This window comes from Geotrypetes seraphini, chromosome 2 (assembly GCF_902459505.1).
Source record: "Geotrypetes seraphini chromosome 2, aGeoSer1.1, whole genome shotgun sequence".
Classification (NCBI taxonomy): domain Eukaryota; kingdom Metazoa; phylum Chordata; class Amphibia; order Gymnophiona; family Dermophiidae; genus Geotrypetes; species Geotrypetes seraphini.
Genome location: NC_047085.1, coordinates 461,894,553 through 461,913,958, shown reverse-complemented (window position 1 = coordinate 461,913,958; position 19,406 = coordinate 461,894,553). Strand labels below are relative to the sequence as shown.

The 19,406-nt window shown below is 44.0% G+C and overlaps 1 protein-coding gene across 5 annotated transcripts in view; it reads right to left on the bottom strand.

Moving 5' to 3' along the window:
* The window catches only part of DIP2C (disco interacting protein 2 homolog C), an 800,316-nt gene that overhangs the window by 172,863 nt on the left and 608,047 nt on the right, over window positions 1-19,406 (bottom strand). For all 5 annotated transcript variants that reach the window (XR_004538170.1, XR_004538171.1, XM_033931571.1 and 2 more), the window contains exons 16-17: window positions 17,859-17,978; window positions 15,843-15,957 (exon numbers count right to left, since the gene is read on the bottom strand). Coding sequence is in view for 3 of the 5 variants with exons in the window: in XM_033931571.1 (XP_033787462.1) it covers window positions 15,843-15,957; window positions 17,859-17,978 (235 nt within the window). In the remaining 2 variants the exon portion in view is untranslated. The remainder of the gene's footprint in view (window positions 1-15,842; window positions 15,958-17,858; window positions 17,979-19,406) is intronic.

Genomic DNA, 19,406 nt, shown 5'->3' with positions numbered 1-19,406 from the left:
ACAGATATTAGCCACAAACAGGACAGGAGGAGCTGAAGCAGACTGCAGGTATGGAGGACTCTATTCACAAAGACAATTTGTAGATGATTCTGAACTATTGCAAGTCAAATGTGGAACAGTAACTGAGGTCCATGGTCAAGCCATTTTTGGTTCACAAAACAGAATGAACTGAAGAGACAGCTTTTGTTATATGATCTTGTCCAACATGTATCCTCTAGAGCAGGATTCTCAACCTAGTCAGTCAGGTTTTCATTATATCTACAATGAATATGTATGAGATACATTTGCGTGCCCTATGTCCATTCTGTGCGACTATCTATATATATTCTAAAAATCAGACTAGCTAGATGTGTCTGGAGGACTGGGCTGAGAACTGCTGCCCCAGAAACTAAGGTGCAGGCAACTGCCTAGGGTACCTGCCATGGAGACTAAGAGGATGCTATGTTTTGAAGGCGCCAACTGTCTTGGCCATAGAGATGTCTGCTCCCACTTCCTTGTAAACCAACTGAACATGCTGCTTCAGAAGTGCACAAAGCCTTCCTCTGCTCCTGTCGCACCAATGTTTGAGAACTCTGACATCTACCTCCCACCAGCTCAGGGATCTGCTATCTGGTCTTACTAAAAGGTGCCAAAATCGCACACATGTAGATAAGGTACACGTATCCACATCTGACAGTCTTTTGTAAAATAATGGTAGAATTGTGAATGCCCTACCAAGATGTTCCAACTCTTCCTGGTCAACCTAAGCAAAATAGGCCTTTATATTCATCAGCTTCTAAAAGGCCTGAAATCATTTAACTGTGATCATGCTCTTTTAGACTGAAAGTCCAGCATGATAGCCAGATCTCCTTATTAAAAGAAAGAAAAAAACCTGACACACAGTATATGTAACCAGTGAAAATTTCAAAGTTATGAGAGGATGATTATGTAAGAAGTGCAAAATTAAAACAGGTATATTAAGATATGTTTAAGGGATGTCCTAAAGTGTGTCATTTCTGGAAAACAATGTTGAATGGCCAAATTGTATACAATAAAATAGAGTGGAAAATACCTGGAAAACAAGCATTGGCTATAGATGACAGTTTTTTATTCAGAAAATGCAGAACACAGGTCTCAACACAGGCCATGTTTCAGCAAAAGCCTTTATTAGGAGTCCCCATTAAAAAAAAAATCAGATTATGTTTGACTATATACACAAATAGAATAGGAACTGTACCAAAGAATTATTCTCCAAATTTCTTCCGAGGTGAAGTACAACCATTGCAGCATAATTATAACATTATGAATAGAGGAAATGATTTTTTCTTGTACAAACATTTGATAGCAGAAATATAACATAAAACAAAATACAAAGCCCGGAAGTTCAACATGAAACAATAAGGTTCTACATTTCAATCCCAACATAGTTGGGAATACTATGAAGGTAGTATTTCATAACCCTGGATGGTAGAAATATGCTGATTTTTGGTTGCTGTTTCAGTATGATGCCTAATGGCTAGACTCAGGGCCATGATGTCAAGGTTCTGGAGCAGCTCTGGTGCACACCTCCAGCAAATGACTGTTGCTGCCATGATTAGACTAAGGGCTCCTTTTATCAAGGCACACTACGGGGGTTAGCGCGTTAGACATTTCATCACGCGCTAACCCCCGCGGCAGACTAAAATCCTAACGCCTCGTCAATGGAGGCGTTAGGTACTAGCGCGGCAGGCGGTTTAATGCACAGTATTCCACGTGTTAAACCGCTACCGTGCCTTTGTAAAAGGAACCCTAAGTATGTTGAGTAGAGAGGAGGACAGTGATAAATAGGAGGAAATTCCCTGGATAATTATGAATGAAGGTTAATGGATCCAAATCCCAGAACAAATTGACTTAGCTGGAAGCAGGAAAACACAGGATACTGCTGGGTCAAAAAAGAAAACTAAAAATATAAAATTGGATTGTTGGTCGCTGTTCTGAACAGGAAGAGATGGCTATAAGCAGGACTGTCCACAGAATACTAGCAAAAGAGCTCCAGAACAGGAAGTAGCAGAAAAGGAAGTCCCATGCTCGGGAAGAGGGTATAGTAGGAAAGGGAGTTGCAGGGTCGTGCAATAGAGGAATGAGACACTACTTTGGAATCAAAACAAATTTAGCAGTGTTTAAATGACAACACCATTAACTGGGTCAGAAGGCCAGTGCTGGGTTGACTACTATGGTCTGTACCCCAATTAAGACTGGGAAGATCTGGATGGGCATGGGTAGAGTTTCAATGGAAACTCCAGGAATTGGGGAATAGGGTTAATGTCGGGCAGACCTCTGAGGTCTGTGTCCTGAAAATGGCAAAGATAGATCAAATATGCATATACAATATTGCATCATACCATTTGCTATAAGTTTATGGACTACACAGGTCACTCTGCTGTCATCTGCCATGTTACTATTTCTCCTGTTAACTTTCTACAGCTTGAACCCTGATGTTTAAGTTAGTTTTCCTAAAATAAAGGCATGATACTGTACATCTATAATGACATAACAGATGTGCTCCAGAATGTACGCACTGTAAATTTTGGGGTTCTAGCACACTTAATTATTCTTTCTAACCCAACAGACACATTCAATTCAAAGATGGGTCAATTGAACCAGAGGGACCAGAGAAAAATAAGTTTTCCAAAAATGGCCCAATGCATTTCTACGGAAGGAGCAGTTCTAACCTCTACAGCATAGAAACATCACAGTAGAGAATTCCTCACTTCAAACTACCTCCCCCTTTTCTGTTCTCCTAATCATAGACACACACACACACAAAACACAAGACCAGTGGCGTAGTGAGGTGTAGGAGGTGCTCCCTCTTCTCCACCCCTTGCTACTTCCCCGCCCACCCCTTTACTTCCGCCATACCTCTAACTTCCCATCGCCAGCAGCATCTCCAACCTGACGCCCATGCCGGCCTTGACGCTCTCCGACACCACTTCCTGGTCCCACGATCAAGAAGCGACTTCAGAGGGAGAGCCAAGGTTGGCGTGAGCAGCAGATTGGAACTGTTGATCATGCCGATGAAGAGTTAGAGACATTGGGGGAAAGGGGAGAGAAGGGAAGGCACATGCACAGCAGAGGAGAGGTGGGGAAGGATGGAGTGCGAAGAGGTGGCAGCATCCCTACCAAGATGGCGCTCAGGACTATCCGCACCCCTCCCCCCCTTACTACGCCACTGAACAAGACACATACTGTATTATACGTTCTCACAAAAACAGACACACACACAAACACACATAAACAGTATAGGGATTGGATAGAGTTCTGTAAGGTATCTCCTGCTTGCTTTTCCCATCACATAATCCTTATTCCATCAGCGCTGCCACACTTATCCCTGCTGCTGTGTATTTCATTTTCCTTGTTGCAAATTCTCGTAGTATCACAGCCATTTCACTCTCTTAATTATTATTTATTTGGCTTTACTCACCACCTTTTTGAAGGAATTCACTTAAGATGGTGTACAGCAAGAAGTCAAACTTAAGCAATAGACAATTACAGCAATAAAATTATTCAAATAGCAAAGATGGAACACACAGATTAGGGTGGTCCATCAGACTAAGGTAAAAAGATCAACCTTATGAGAACATGTCTCCACAAGTCTGAATGCGTTCTACCTGATGTACCGTATTTTCACGCAGATAACGCGCACCCGTGTAAAACACGCACACGGGTATAGCGCGCAGAAACCACGATTTTATGTACAAAAACTTTTGTATACCGCGCTCACGGGTATACCGCGCATGCAGCCCGACTGTCCTTTCGCCCGCCCCGACTCTCCTCTGGCCACCCCGACTCTCCGTGCGCTGTCCTGACTATCCGTTCACCCTCCCTGACTTTCCGTGCACTGCCCCGCCTCTCCGTGCGCTGTCCCGACTCTCCGTTCACCCTCCCTGACTTTCCGTGCACTGCCCCGACTCTCCGTGCGCTGTCCCGACTCTCCGTTCACCCTCCCTGACTTTCCGTGCACTGCCCCGCCTCTCCGTGCGCTGTCCCGACTCTCCGTTCACCCGCCCTGACTTTCCGTGCACTGCCCCGACTCTCCGTGCGCTGTCCCGACTCTCCGTTCACCTGCCCTGACTTTCCGTGCACTGCCCCGCCTCTCCGTGCGCTGTCCTGACTCTCCGTTCACCCTCCCTGACTTTCCGTGCACTGCCCCGCCTCTCCGTGCGCTGTCCCGACTCTCCGTTCACCCGCCCTGACTTTCCGTGCACTGCCCCGACTCTCCGTGCGCTGTCCCGACTCTCCGTTCACCCGCCCTGACTTTCCGTGCACTGCCCCGCCTCTCCGTGCGCTGTCCCGACTCTCCGTTCACCCGCCCTGACTTTCCGTGCACTGCCCCGCCTCTCCGTGCGTTTTCCCGACTCTCCGTTCACCCGCCCTGACTTTCCGTGCACTGCCTATTCTGATTGGCCCACGCGCCTTAGGCCCCACCAGTAGGCGGAGCTTTGGGATGGATGGGCCAATCCGGCCTCATTCCGTCGTTGGCTGCCTGCCGGACAGGCGGATTTGGCTCCCGTCTGTCCGGCCAACTACCAAAGGTACGGGGAAGGGGGGTGGGGGTGTCGTGGGGGTCGGCCAGGGGGGTCGCGGGTCGGCTGGGGGGGCGGTCGGAGGTTCTTGGGGGGGGGCCGTCGTTGGAGGGAGGGGGGTTTGCGTCGAGGGCAGGAGGGCCTGGGATCCCTCCTGCCCGTAATGTAGTGCGGGGTGGGGGTAGGGGGTCGCCATGGCCAGGAGGGTTTGGGCTCCCTCCTGGCCCGATATTGTCGGGGAGTTGGGGAGTCGGCCGGGCAAGAGGGCTTGGGCTCCCTCTTGCTCCGATCGTGGATGCTGGTGGGAGCGCGTGCGAGCGGTCGTTCGAGGTGGGGGTGCGAGCGGTCCTGCTGGGGGGGGTGAATCGGGCGTCGGGCGGGGGTGGGAACTATGTAAAAAAAATTTTGTATACCGCGCTCACGCGTATAACGCGCGAGGGGTATGCGCGGTAGGTTAAAACGCGTATAACGCGCGCGTTATATGCGTGAAAATACGGTAGATAAGATATGGTTAAAATCTGAAATAGTTTGAAAAATTTAAAGGTCGCTCTTGGTCCTACAATAGCCTCATAATGTAGCTGACTAATCTTAACAACGTGGTAATGTGGTTAGAAATTATTACTTACTTAATATTGGTTGGACACTGAGGACCTGATTCTACAAAGTGCGTCCCGATTTTAGGCAGCTGTAGGCATCCTACAGCTGTCTAATCAGCCAATCGGGATGCACGTTTTTTTAAAAAATGCTCCCCGGGCAGGCCACCTATATTGAAGGTGCCTCCGGGAGCCTAGGGAGGTCCGCAAGACGCCTAAGCTCACCTAAGGGCCTTAGGCGAACCTAGGCGGCTCTACGTGTCTCCCTAGTAGAGGAAGAGACGCTTACAATGTAGGCCAACAAAATGCTGGTCTACATTGTAAGTAGACGCGGCCGCTATACTTATTGCGGCAAGGGATCTCTCTGCCGCTATAAGTATAGCAGGACGCGGCCGCCTGTCCGATTGCCGGCAGGAGGGTGCCCAAACCCTCCTGCCGGAGGATGCCCCCCCCGACACTACCGATCGCTGGCAGGAGGGTGCCAAAACCCTCCTGCCGCCCCCCCCGTCACTACCGATCACCAACAGAAGGGTGCCCAATCCCTCCTGCCGGAAGACGCACCCCTCCGCACCCCCCCCCGCGCTAACAGCCCCCAAACTTCCCCCCCCCCACCAAACTAACCTTTTCTTGTTGGCCAGATGGGTCTTGCCCGTCCAGCCGGCAGGCCCGCCTCGTCGAAATGAGGCGGGCCCGCCCCTTTCCGGCTCTAGAAGCCTGGACCAATCAGGCCTTAGGCATAGCGGGTCCGCCCATCCCCACTTAATCTAAGGCTTGATTGGCCCAGGCTCTAGAATTAAAGGTGAAAAGAAAATGAGACTAAAATAAAGTCTAAAATAAAGGCCGAAAGCCAAGAATACAGCAGGTCGAAAGCATGCGAACCGGATAAAGTCCAGACACAACTTCTTCGCTCTGTGGAGAACGAAGAACTGAGGTACCGCAAGCCTATGTTGGGCGAGAAGGCACTCACATTCACGCATGAGTGGCGTGGGCAGTCACGAAGTTTCTTAAAACTTAAAGTGACAGTTCACTTTCAATGCTTCCGTGGATGACGTCACCCACATGTGAGAATATGCTGCCTGCTTGTCCTGGGATAAATAGGGCTCCTTTTATGAAGCCGTAGTAGAGCATTTTACTGCGGGCCGGTGAGGAAAATGTTCCAACACTCATTGAGTTCCTATGAGTGTTCGGGCTTTTACCTTGTCAGCCCGTAGTAAAAAGCTCTACACAAAGCTTCATAAAAGGGGAAGGGATAGATAGATAAGAATAACAGGAATAGGAAATCATGGGGATTAATTTAAAGAAAGTTGTGCATGAATGGAAGGCGACAGAGTAGAAGTCAATGGAGATCGCTCTAAGGAAAGGGATATTACCAGTGGTGTGCTCAAGGTTTGGTTCTTGGGCCTGTTCTTATTAGCATTTTTGTAAGCAATAATACTGAAGGGCTGTCAGGTAAGATTTGCCTCTTTGAAGATGATACCAAAATCTGCAATAGAGTACACACCCCTGATGGTGTGAACAGCACATGAGGAAGGACCTAGCAAAGCTTCAAGAATGGTCTAAAATTTGGCAGCTAAGATTTAAGAACATAAGAATTGCCATACTGGGACAGACCGAAAGTCCATCAGCCAGGTATCCTGTTTCCAACAGTGGCCAACCCAAGTACCTAGCTAGATCCCAAGTAGTAAAACAGATTCTATGCTGCTTATCCTAGGAATAAGCAGTGGATTTCCCCAAGCTATCTCAATAATGGCCTATGGACTTGTCTTTTAGGGAAATATCCAAACCTTTTTAAAACCCTGGTAAGATAACTGATTTCATCACATTCTCTAGTAATGAATTCCAGAGTTTAATTACATGTTGTGTGAAGTAATATTTTCTCCGGTTTGTTTTAAATCTACTATACTTAGAAGCTTCATCGTATGCCCCCTAGTCCTAGTTGCTAAGGGAGTTAGAATATGTACACTGAAGTCCCCTAAGATTGTTAGCTATATGTTAGGCTATGATAATATTTAATTTTTATTATTATTTTGAAATGTTGTAATTGGTAGGTTATCTTCCAATGATTTCGTAGACTATTTATTAAGAGCAAATCACTAACTAATAGAGATTAGCTAATTACTTTTTTAACTTTCTATTTGGTTTAAGGCCCTATAAATCAGATCAGGCCAGGGAGGAAGGGAATTAAAATCTAAGGTGAAGCTCCCTGTGGCTATTAGCTGTGCTTTACATTGATACTATAAGCAATTTTAAAATAGCCCCTTGAAATGATAGCGTATATACACTAATAGAGACTTCCTATGCTAAGAAAAAAAAAAAACTATCCCTAAAGCTTCCTTGCTAAGAAGTACTTTAAATAAAATAAGTTCCTGAGCTTACCTATTTAGCTTTAGGATTCCCTTTTCCCAAGTCTAAGCAATTTCTCAGCAAAGTCTTACCAGTAAAGATCTCTCTATCTCTGGAAATCTTCTCACAGCACCTCTTCTGGTAAGGAACACAAGGTCAGTGGTGTACCAAGGGAGGAGGGGGACGATCCGCCCCGGGTGCATGGCTTTGGGTCCTCCTGCCCTACTACCCGGGTCCTCCTGCCCTTCCTTACCCCAGTCCGCGCCACTGCAATCTTACCTCCCCGCTGCTGCTGCTAATCGCCGACAAGAAGTCTTCTTTCCAGCGTCAATTCTGACGTCGGAGAGGACGTTCCGGGCCAGCCAGGCAGTGATTGGCTGGCCCGGAATGTCCTCTCCGACGTCAGAATTGACATCGGAAAGAAGACTTCTTGTTGGCGATTAGCAGCAGCAGCAGGGAGGTAAGATTGTAGCGGCACAGACCGGGTGAAAGGAAGAAGAGAGGAGCTTTTTTTTTTCCCACGGCAGGGAGGGAAGGATGTAGGCAAGCAAGCTGGCTGGCTTTAGCGCGGCAGGGAGGGAGGGAGGGAGAGAGGTAGGCAGGCAGGCAGGTTTGGGGGTAGACAAAATCTGGAAGGTAGAGGGGGGACATAAGAAGGAGGCACTGGGGGCACTAAGGACACAGGACGGAGGCACTGGGGGCACCATGGACACGGGAAGGAGGCACTGGGGCACTATGGACACAGGAATGAGGCACTGGGGGCACTATGGACACGGGAAGGAGGCACTGGGGGCACTATGGACATGGGACAGGGCACTGGCGGCACTATGGACACAGGACGGAGGCACTGGGGGCACTAAGGACACAGGACGGAGGAACTGGGGGTACTAAGGACACAGGACGGAGGCACTGGGGGCATTAAGGACACAGGACAGAGGCACTGGGGGCACTACGGACACAGGACGGAGGCACTGGGGGCACTAAGGACACAGGACGGAGGCACTGGGGGCACAAAGGACATGGGAGGGAATAGAAAAGGGACAATTGTTGGGTCTGAGTGCAGAAAGAAAGAAAGGATACACAGTCAATTTGTTACCTCTGACTTACTTTCTCTGCAGCAGAGTCGGCAGCTGCGCTGAGGCAGTCATTGCAGGACTTTGCCACAACTCCCTGCGTCTGCCGGGTCCACCCCCTCCAACGTAACTTACTTCTTCTGGAGCAGAGCCAGCAGACGAGTCATCGCGGGACCTTCCAGCATGCGGCTGCTGAGTCCGCTCCAGAGCAAGTACATCGGAGTGGGGTGGACTGGCAGCCGGCAGGTACAGTCATCGTGGGACCTTGCTGCATGAAGGGAGAGAAAGGAGCAGGATTGCTGGAATGGAAGAGTGGTGGAGGGAAAGAAAGGGGGCAGGATGGTATAGAAGGGTGGTACTGATGGAATTGATGTACAGAGAAAGGGGAGAGTCATAAGGGGGAAGGATATTGGAGGGAAAGAAAGGGGGCAGATGCTGATTGAAGAGGGGTGGATGGCGAGAGAAAAGGCAGACATTGGATGGTAGTGGGGAGCCTATGCTGGAAGTGCAGATGGGAGAGATAAGGGAGCAAATGCAGGAAGGAAATGGGAGGAGAGAAAGAGGGGAACAGACGCTGGATGGAAGTGGACAGAGAGAGAAGGTACTAGATGGAAGGGTTAGAGAAAGATGGTACATGATGGAAGGAGGGGATAAATAAAAGGAGGGCACATGATGGGGAGAAAAGGATTGAGTTAGGGAAACACTGGAGAGGTGAGGGAAAGAGGTGGCAAGCTTTAGGTAGACAGTAAAAAAGGACATTGATGAGAGGGTAGTAAGAACGTAATCTAGACAGATGCAGAAAATAAATTGAAAAGTAAAATGAGGGAAAAAAGGGAAAGGGATTGCAGAGGAGAGGTGTGGGAGAGGGAAGGAAAGGAGAGAGATGCCAGACCAATGGGGGTGAAAGGAGAGATGGAAGGGGAAGGCATACAGTTTCTGGAAGGGGCATAAAAGGAGACAGAGATGTCATATAGGGGAAGAGAGACGGCAGACAGTGGATGGAAGGAAGAGAGTTACAAGAAGATGAGGAAAGCAGAAACCACAGAAGACAAAGGTAGAAAAAAAATTTTCTATTTATTTATTGCTTTAGGAGACATGTGTCACTGTTTCTGTGGTGCACTATATGCAGAGTCCAGCTTCTTACTGGTTCAATTTAACCTTTGTCTATGTATTTCTATTTTATCCCCCCCCCTTTTACAAAACTGTGGAGCGTTTTTTAGCGCCAGCCGTGGTGGTAGCAGCTCTGATGCTCAGAATTCTATGAGTGTCAGAGCTGTTACCACTGTGGCTAAAATCCACACTACAGTTTTGTAAAAGAGGGAGGGGTTAGTTTGTGATTACATATTCCATACTAGGCGAAGGTGTTTTCTGTGTTTTGTATGCTCAAGAGACATGGTTTTTTTGTTAGGATTGACTGCAGGATTGATCTGTACTAGTCTGGCTTTAATTTTACAATGGGTGTATTGATGTTGTACTGCTCACTACAGTATGTAAGATGCTGCCTTTTCCTAGGTACTCATGTGTGACATGTGGCTTGTTACTAAAAATCATGTTTTTCGTACAAATGGGGGGGTGTCAAAAATGATGGGCCCCGGGTGTCACATATGCTAGGTACACCACTGCACAAGGTCATGCATTTGGACTGCAATATCTCAAGGGAACGGTACAGTTTATGGGTTGAAAAACTTGTCTACACACAAAAGGAGCGGGACTTGGGTGTGATAGTACATGATGATCTTAATATGACCAAACAGGTTGAAAACGGGATGGCAAAAGCTAGAAGGATACTGGGGTGCATAGAAAAAAAAGGAGGTATTGATGCCTCTGTATAAAACTCTGGTGGGACCCGATTTAGAACATTGTGTACAATTCTGGAGACCTTACCTTCCAAAAAGATATAAACACAATGAAGTCAGTCCACAGGAAGGCTACTAAAATGGTGAGTGGAGGAAAGGTGGGAGAGGGGAGATATGAAAGAGATGTTTAAATACCTACGTGGCATAAATGCACATGAGGCGAGTCTTTCATTTGAAAGGAAGCTCCAGAATGAGAGAACATAGGATGAAGTTAAGAGGTGATAGGCTCAGGAGTAATCTAAGGAAATACTTTTTAAAAGAAAGGGTGGTAGATGAGTGAAATAGTCTCCCAGTAGAGATGGTGGAAACAAAGACTGTGTCAGAACTCAAGAAAGAGTGGGGCAGGTACATGGGATCTCTTAGGGAAAGGAGGAAATAGTGGATGTTATGGGTGGGCTGACTGGATGGGCCTTTATCTGCCATCATGTTTATATATTTCAATGTTTCTACGTTAATTGGTTTAATTGGTATGGTTAATTGACCACATCATTAAACATAGTTAAAAGACAATTAATTTAAGTTGCATTTGGTATACCATGCAGTGCCTAGTGACGCCCAATTCAATGTGCCTAGTGATGCCTACCTGAAAAGTAGGCATGGTTAGGGGTGGAGAATAGGTGTGATTGACAGGCATTGGTAAATTAGACCAAGAATACCCTGGCCTAATATACCAATGCCTACTACAAGGATGTCTATTGATGCTTAAGCACATCTAGGCGCCACTAAGCGTGATTCCATAAGCAGTGCCTAGCGGTTGGTTGACATCCTCACCAACCGGCACAAGTTAGGCATGGTTAGGTGCCGTTAATAGAATCAGGTTCTTAGTGGCCAGATTTAGGACACATGATTCATTTATCTGGAAAGAATCCTGGAGCAACCGAGGATTGCTGCTGCAGTGACTAGATGCAAGTATATTATAAAGAGAGAAAATACAAGAAAAATCCCTGGGTAGTTGTAAATAATAACTCAGGGCACCAAATTCCAGTCTTGGTTCCAATTGCCCGGAAATATAAAGGATCAGGAAAACATTGCCAAGTCCTAAAAAGGCTAGAAAGCTTAGCACTCTTATCGCTGCTATTGTAAATCAGAAAGCCTGGCATTTTTGTGGATGCACACAGTTTCTCAGCAGAACAGCCTGGAAACTTTCCCCGCAGAAGCATATTTTCTGTTCTGTTGTTGGAATGGACAAATATTATATGTAAAGAGCCATCTTAAACTTCAGAAATGGTGCCAGCACATATCCCTAATATCTTTTTTTCCCTTCACATGTGGCATTTTCTGTGCTGCATGAAAAGTGGCATTTTAGATGCATCTTTTTTTTTTTATGTGAAACTTTTTATTATGCAGTCAGTGTGGATCATACAAAAATTTTTTTTTGCCATACTGAAAAAAGCCTGCATAGATCCAGTGAACCATTTGAAAATTCCCTCCTCCTTCCTTCAATCCTTCTCCTTTCTATTGTGACAATAACTTCATAAATGAAACTGCCCAATACCTCCACCCTTCCTATTCATCTATTCTCCTCCGCTATTGTCAGGTAGAGCTATTCCCACAAACCACTTCTTGTAATGTTATTCCTATATCACATTCCATGTCCCTACACATACCACCATCTCTTACTCACAATCCTCCCTTTCAATACTCTTTTTTTTTTTTTTTTTGTAATCTTTCAGATTGATTGGCACAGGTTTTTAATATTTTGGATCTAGATTTAGCTCACACTTTTCTCAGTAGTTCAAGGTGAATTACATTCAGGTAAGATGGGCATCTTTCTGTCCCTGGAGAGCTTGCAATGTAAGTTTGTACCTGAATGCTCAAAGCCTAATGCCAGTGTTAATGTGCTGCTCATATCTCTAATGGTTTAAGCACAGACCACATTTAAATATATTTAAATGAGACATTTAATACTCCTGCATCTCAAAATAATAAGAGCATTTGGGCACATTTAGAACTGGAAAAAATTGCCAAGTCTGGGGCAACCCATCCAACCTGCCCCGAATGGGATTCTTAGGCCACCCCCACCACCCTGCCCTTAAAATTTTTCTTGGTATTTGGTAGTTAGGCCCCACCCAGTGCATTCCAGAACAGGAGTTACTCAGCACCATTTAATGATGCTGCCCAGGAGAGAGGAGCAAAGTATTATAATGTATAGATGTTTTTTGCAGAATTGCTGTCCATAATAAATTATATATTAAAATAGCAATTGGGAGGGTTTTTTTTTTAGACCAATGATAGAGATTCAACCTGCTTAATAGAAAACTTTTGAAGTGCAAGTTTTCTGTAAAGGTCTCTAAGGTCTTTTTCTCCCAATATACAAAGAGCTTTCGAATCCATTATGTGTTTTATAAGTTTTGTTACTGGGCATTTTGGGATTTGAGTTTCAACTAGTTGCACCAGTTTTTGCATTTATTGTATTGTAGTATTACATAGAATTGCTGTCCGCTGTTAATGGAACTATTCCACTAGTTTCCAGAGACAAAAGGCTAGGGCACTGTGCCATGATCAGCCAACCACAGGGTCAATATTTAAAATGTGTTACTAGCAGCCAGGAAATTAAACACTCCTGAAACCACCAATTTTCAAAGGCAATATCTAAAAAAAATAACATCTTCTACATATTCATTGTGAGAGCTGACTGGCTAGGTGTGTCCTAAGGACTGAACTGAGAACCCCTACTATATAGATTTTTATAAGTTGCAAGTCATGATTCTTGCACCTGTTTTAAGTCTATTTTATGAAGACATATATCTTTATAAAATTACCCCATGAAGACTATAATGAAAGCACGTAAGTTTATACCTGTATGTACAAACATGTGTTTTTTATAAACGTGGAGGGCCATAATCGAAAGAAACGTCTAAGTCGCCCAAAGTAGGCAGTCGCAACAGGTTCATTCTCAAAAAGTACATCTAAAAGATTTTTTTTTTGATTAATAAAAAAAAAAGAAAAGATTTTTTTTCTGAAAATCATCTCTCTGTACGTCCAGGCGTTTGATCGTCCAGACCGCCATTATGTATATCTTTATACCACATTCTAGACCAAATATTCATCCAAGTCTGAAACATCCATAACAAGACCTTTTAAACCTGGGAGGGGCCAGCAAAGTGATGGACAATCCACACAGACATGGCAACAGTGCAGTGGGGCACCTTACAGGGCACTGATGTAAACTTCACAAAAAGGGGTGCCAAATAAACATATCACCTTATAGGTCATGGTGAGCCCCCCCCCTCCAAAAAAAAAAATCCACTATACTCACCTGTCTACAACCCCAATAGACCGTTTGGCTGCAGGTGGCACCTATTTGGCAGGAGAGTAGGGTTTTTTTGGGGGGGGAGTTTGTGGCCTCACATTTTTCACCATAAATACAGTGGTTAGAGTGGCTTATGGGACTGGGTCTTCCTCTCTATTGTTCACTAGTCCACCCCCAGACTACTTAAGCCACTTCTGTGCAGCTCTACTAGGTTTTCCTATCCCAAGTGCTGACGTTCCAGAGGCAGGTATGTATATTTTTATTCTGATTTTTATGGCGGTGTGAGGGGGTCAGTGAAAACGGGGAGGAGGGGGGGAATGTGTTTGTGTCTTTACTTTGACCCTGCAGTGGTTCTCTGGTCACTTTGATACCTCTTGGGCACATATCTGTTTTTAAATTGCCTAAGATACAACGTATAAGTTCCGTCTAAGCAATCTCGTCAAACTTTCGATTATCCTTGCAGTACGACTAAGTCTAGGTTGGCCTATATCCTGCCCTAACTACTCCTCCAAAAACACCCCTTTCAGGTCTGGGCGCAAGCGGACTTCAAAGGCTTAAAATGTCCCTGGATACGTCTAAAAACCCGTTTTGATTATCAGCACTTGGACGACCTGTCTTTTTGATCGTCCATGTTCCGACTTGGGTGGGTTTTTAGACGTATTTCTGTTTCGACTATGAGCCCCATTGTGTATAAATCATGATCCCCCATGCTCTATCCAAAATCTTCCTCGAACATGCCTACATCTGAATGACATAAAAGTGCACATAAAAGTGCTCATGTTGTATGTTATATGTCAAGGGAAGTTATTTTTATAAGCAGCTTTTTATGCCCAGCAATGTCTCTATAAAATTGTCTCCATAATGCCTAAGCTCCCAGTGATTGATTTTGTTGTGATGTCTTAAACAAAAACTGTATTCTGTGAGGAATGTTTATTGAACTGCGTATGTAAATTACTGTATGCCGCTTAGTTGTAGGAGGAGTGTAAATTAATAAAAAGCCCAGTGACAAAACCATTCAGCACTGAGTGGCATCCTATAAAGGGCCCGTTTATATTGAAAAGTGTTTAGCATGGATCCTGCATCTAACTTTTGGCACCGGACTTGTCTGCTGAAACCTTGTGAAAATACTGGCACCCAACTTAGGCATGCTCAAGCAGTCTTCAGTAATTGCGCACCTTAACATTTTTGGAACACCCTTGGCAACACCCTCTTTTTAGATACTGATCATTACAGAAGAGCGTGTGGCCAGATTGATACAAATCCTAATTGATGCAAATTAAGTTTCAAGTTTATTTGGAATTTACCGTATACTGTATACTCGAATATAAGCTTATCCAAATATAAACCGAGGTAAACTTTTTCCTCCAAAAAAAAAAAAAAAAAAGGGGGGGGGGGGGGGGGGAAAGAGGAGAGGAAGGTTGACTCGAATATAAACCGAACTCACAGCAATCTTGCGAGGTTACTGTGGAACTTGCATCAGCCACTCTGAGAAGTGAGACTGCATGGGGCAGGAGCATAGGAGGATCACTCTTGCCCTGGCTTACCACTGGACCAACGGGGATTAAGGTAGGCCTGGGGAGAGGCCTGCACTAGGTTTGAGAAAGGGAGGATGTGAATATAAATCGAGACACCCCCAAATCTAGGTTTATATTCAGATATATACAGTACTATCCCGTTTGTCAGAAAAGCAATGTCTAAGCAGCTTACAATCTAGCTTCATAAGGGAGGAGGTGCATGAATTAGACAGGACACTTGCTAGTGCCCAATTAATCAATTAAGTTAAGCAGGCATCTTAGACACATACTCAAATTTGGGCATGTAACTTTGGGCACCAAATACAGAATCTGGGGGCATATGTATAACAGTGATTCTAGGACCAGTATATGTATAGTTACCAGCAGTCACTGTATTATGAATATATCCAGCACAATTGACAATATCTTTTTTTAAACACTGCAGCCAGCACCAGGTTTCATCATTGACCTGTTTATTAACAATTTTAAAAGGTCATCAGTTATCATCTGACAATAAATAGCTTCTTCCTGATTTACCAAGGATTTCTCCAGTTTTGTTCCTATGGGAAAAATACAAAGTTGGTCCTTGTACTGAAAAATTCATATATTATAATGCTTGGAAGAAACTTCCTTTTGACATGCAATCCAGATTGGAAAATAATTGAATACCTTCTTATAGCCACTGTAAGAGCCTCTGGTGAACTAGCACAAGGGCAAATGACTTCCTGTCTTAGACCTTTACTTTGGAAGACATTGAGAAATGCATCACAGGAAGAAATGGACCCTGGAGTAAATAAGAAAAGAACAGTTAGAGTAACTCTATTCATTATAGCATGAATCTTTTTCTTTTCTTTTTTTAATGAAGTCATATTATATATTCATCATTTGTTATAAAGAGAATTTAGGTCGGAGGAAGCTGACATTAAGAAAGAAGCTTGCTGACTGCTACATGACTTTGCACTGTATCTATCAGCTCTGTTACTCAGAATGAATCCAAAAGCATTGCATTTCTGTCTCTCTCAGTTTCCTAAAATATATTTTATGTAAGGTAGAAAGGAATGGATTGCTTAAATGGCTGAGAGCACTATAAAGGTAACTCTCAAAGAATCTGAAGGAAAAGCATCTCAGTTAGCAAATAAAAGTGACATTTACATGCCAGATCATAAAGGGAATGAAGCTGGCCAGAGTAGAGAACACAGAAAGATACTTTCTACTGGTCTATCAAGTAAACAAATTTTACTGTTCGAAATTTATATTAAATATCAGAAATCCAATCATCGACGTTGTGCATGATCATATGCAACGTGCAGGTGGGATGGCACTCGGCTGCGTGGGCTCATACAGAGGCTCTCCAACAAGCGAAAGGCACCCGGCGTGGAAGGCTGGCCGGCGGACAGAAGAGGAATCTCCCTGAAGCGGTGCTATGTGGGCTCAGGGGTTCTCCAGTGGCTGGCAGACGGAGGAGGCGTTTCCTTCAGACGACACTGCAGCACCCGGCACCCAACAGGTACACACCCCTGGGCCACCCCTTGCCACTTCCTCGGCACCTTTTGGGTTGTGGAATGAATCGTCAGCGTTGCCATTATGGCCTATGGGGAAAGTTGCTTTGATATACGAGTGCTTTGGATTACGAGCATGCTTCTGGAATGAATTATGCTCGTAAACCAAGGTACCACTGTATATTAGCATAATGTCTCTTCACCAAGTTCCTCAGTGACGGACAGATTCAGACGAGTAGTCTGCCTGAAGTCCATGTTCTAAAACTGGTGTTGTTCCTCATCATTTACTAGCCAGCCAGGAACCTCAGATTGTAGCAAAAATGGTTTCAAGAAGGAAGAGTAGGGTTAAAGAGAAGGGAAAACCCCCGCTGTCATGAGAGCAGGCTTATGACTCTGTGGCCCAGTAGTTCTCAACCTAGTCCTGTTAAACTTCATGCCTAGTTTAATATCCACCAATGACTATGTATGGGACATATTTACATCCAGTGGTCAACAACCTCATCCATTTTCATCTGAGATATCCTGAAAATCAGACTTGGCCCACAAGGGCTGGATTAAGAATCACTCCTGTGGCCACAGAAGAAACCAGTTATGATTAGGCTAGAAGCTAAAGCCCCCAGGGGAAACTGTCAGGCAAAAAAAATTTTTTGGCTTCAACAGACAGCCCTCAGATTTTATGGACTTATAAACTACAGAATCCTAAAAGGTCCAAAGTAGTTTACAGTCATATTATATTCCTGCACAGATTTCAGATATAATATAGCATCACAAAAGTAAAAGTAATCTAAAAAGATTTTAAAAAACTTTGATCATGCACAAAGATATGTCTAAAGTAAATATGTTTTGAAATTTTTATGAAAATGAAAATAAAGAATGTTGTTTAACAATTAAAGGGAGGTTATTCCAAATTAAAACAGCTTAGTGCTTAAAAAAAAAAAGAAGCAACCAAACACTGGAAAGCCTAATAAAAGGCGATCGATCATTCGATAATTTCTCCTACAGTTTGGCATTGTAATCATCTTTGTTCAACAAAAAGGTACCGAAACAAAGATTGAGAACTTTTGTTAATTTGCTAAAACTTAGATCATTAAGGACTTTATTACCCTAGCACTAAATCAAACTAATTTACAAATGGTTCAGCATTGTTTTTATTTATTCTTCTTTAAAGGAGAATAGTAGAACTCACAAGGATTCGCTCCATCAGCCACTATTAGCATACGCAATGAGGAGAGGTTGATGTCCCTCTGGTCTCGATGTGCTACCAGTGCCCAGTGCATATCTCTGGATTTTACACAAGCAACTTTTGCTAAAAAAAGAAGGGTGAAGGAGTACAAATGAGTCAAGTAGTCTATATATCACACTCAATTAATCCTGAGAAAACACCACTTCTTAACATACTCAAAAATTATTCTATTAGTCACTATGAAGGCAATTTTCTAAACCATTTCTGCATGTAAACCGGTGCTCTATACATGGAGAGAGATACATACAAAACTGTATGGTCGATATACATGTGCGCATAGTTAACTTTACCCAAACTGATTGCAAACTTTTGCAAGGATGAGACTAAGAAGGGGGTTAGCATTTATATAATAATAACTTTATTTTTGTATACCGCAGTACCATGGCAGTTCAAAGCGGTTAACAGAGGAAGAGACTGTATATTTACAGCGATGTTACATATAAGACAGTGATGTTGTGTACAAGATAATAGTGTTACAAAGAGGACATTCAGTTGAACTTGGAGTTTAGTTTAACTTGGGCATTCAGATTAACTTAACAAGTCGGGAGAAGTCAGGTAAATCCGGAGGCATATCAGAGATCAAGACAGGGATGAAAGATAGGGGGAGTCAAATAAATTTATCAAAAAGATAGGTTTTGATTGATTTCTGAAAGTTTGGTAGGAGGGTGAATTAGAGATGAGGGTGGTTAGGCATTTATTCCATTTGCCTGCTTGGAATGCTAGAGATCTATCAAGGAATCTCTTGTAGATACAACCCTTTAGGGATGGGAAGGCAAACAGGTAGGCATTTCGTGTGCGAGTGGGGCCTGAAAGTTCAAAGTGTTCCGACAGGTAGATTGGGGAAGAGCCTGTTAAGGTTTTGATCCCTTTGAAAATATTTATTAGAATGGGTAGCTCACAATCTCCCCCAAAAACGTTTTGGGACCTTCAATCCATCTGATACTGCTACCCATATGTTTCACGATGGCTGCTTTAGGGAAGCACTCTAAATTTAGATTTTTTTCAAGCACATTCTTCACCAAGTCGTCATATTAAAATCAGTTTGGCTAAAGTTAATTATGCAAACATGTAAATTACATAGTTTTGTATGTATCTCTTTCCTTGCATAGAGCACTTGCTTGAAAAAGCATAAGTTTAGTTCGCTTCCCTGACAAAGCCATCGCAAAATATAGTGCTATGTCAATTGGACCGACGAGGAACCGTGGTGATGACATGTGACATACAACTATCTTGTGACACACTATCTGAATGTCCTCCCCATCCCTATTTTTCTTTGGATTGTGAACTTCCCATTCTGATAGATGTTTTATTCTGATAGTTCACTTAGCTATAGCCTCTTTATAGATCAAACAGTATTATTTAAATTATTGGAGTAAGGAAGCAAGAAGGCAGTCAAGCCTACTAGGATCCATCATGAGGCATAATAGAAGCAGACCAAAGTACAAAACCACAGTCTTTACTGACATTCTCCCAGGACATAAAAACATGCCC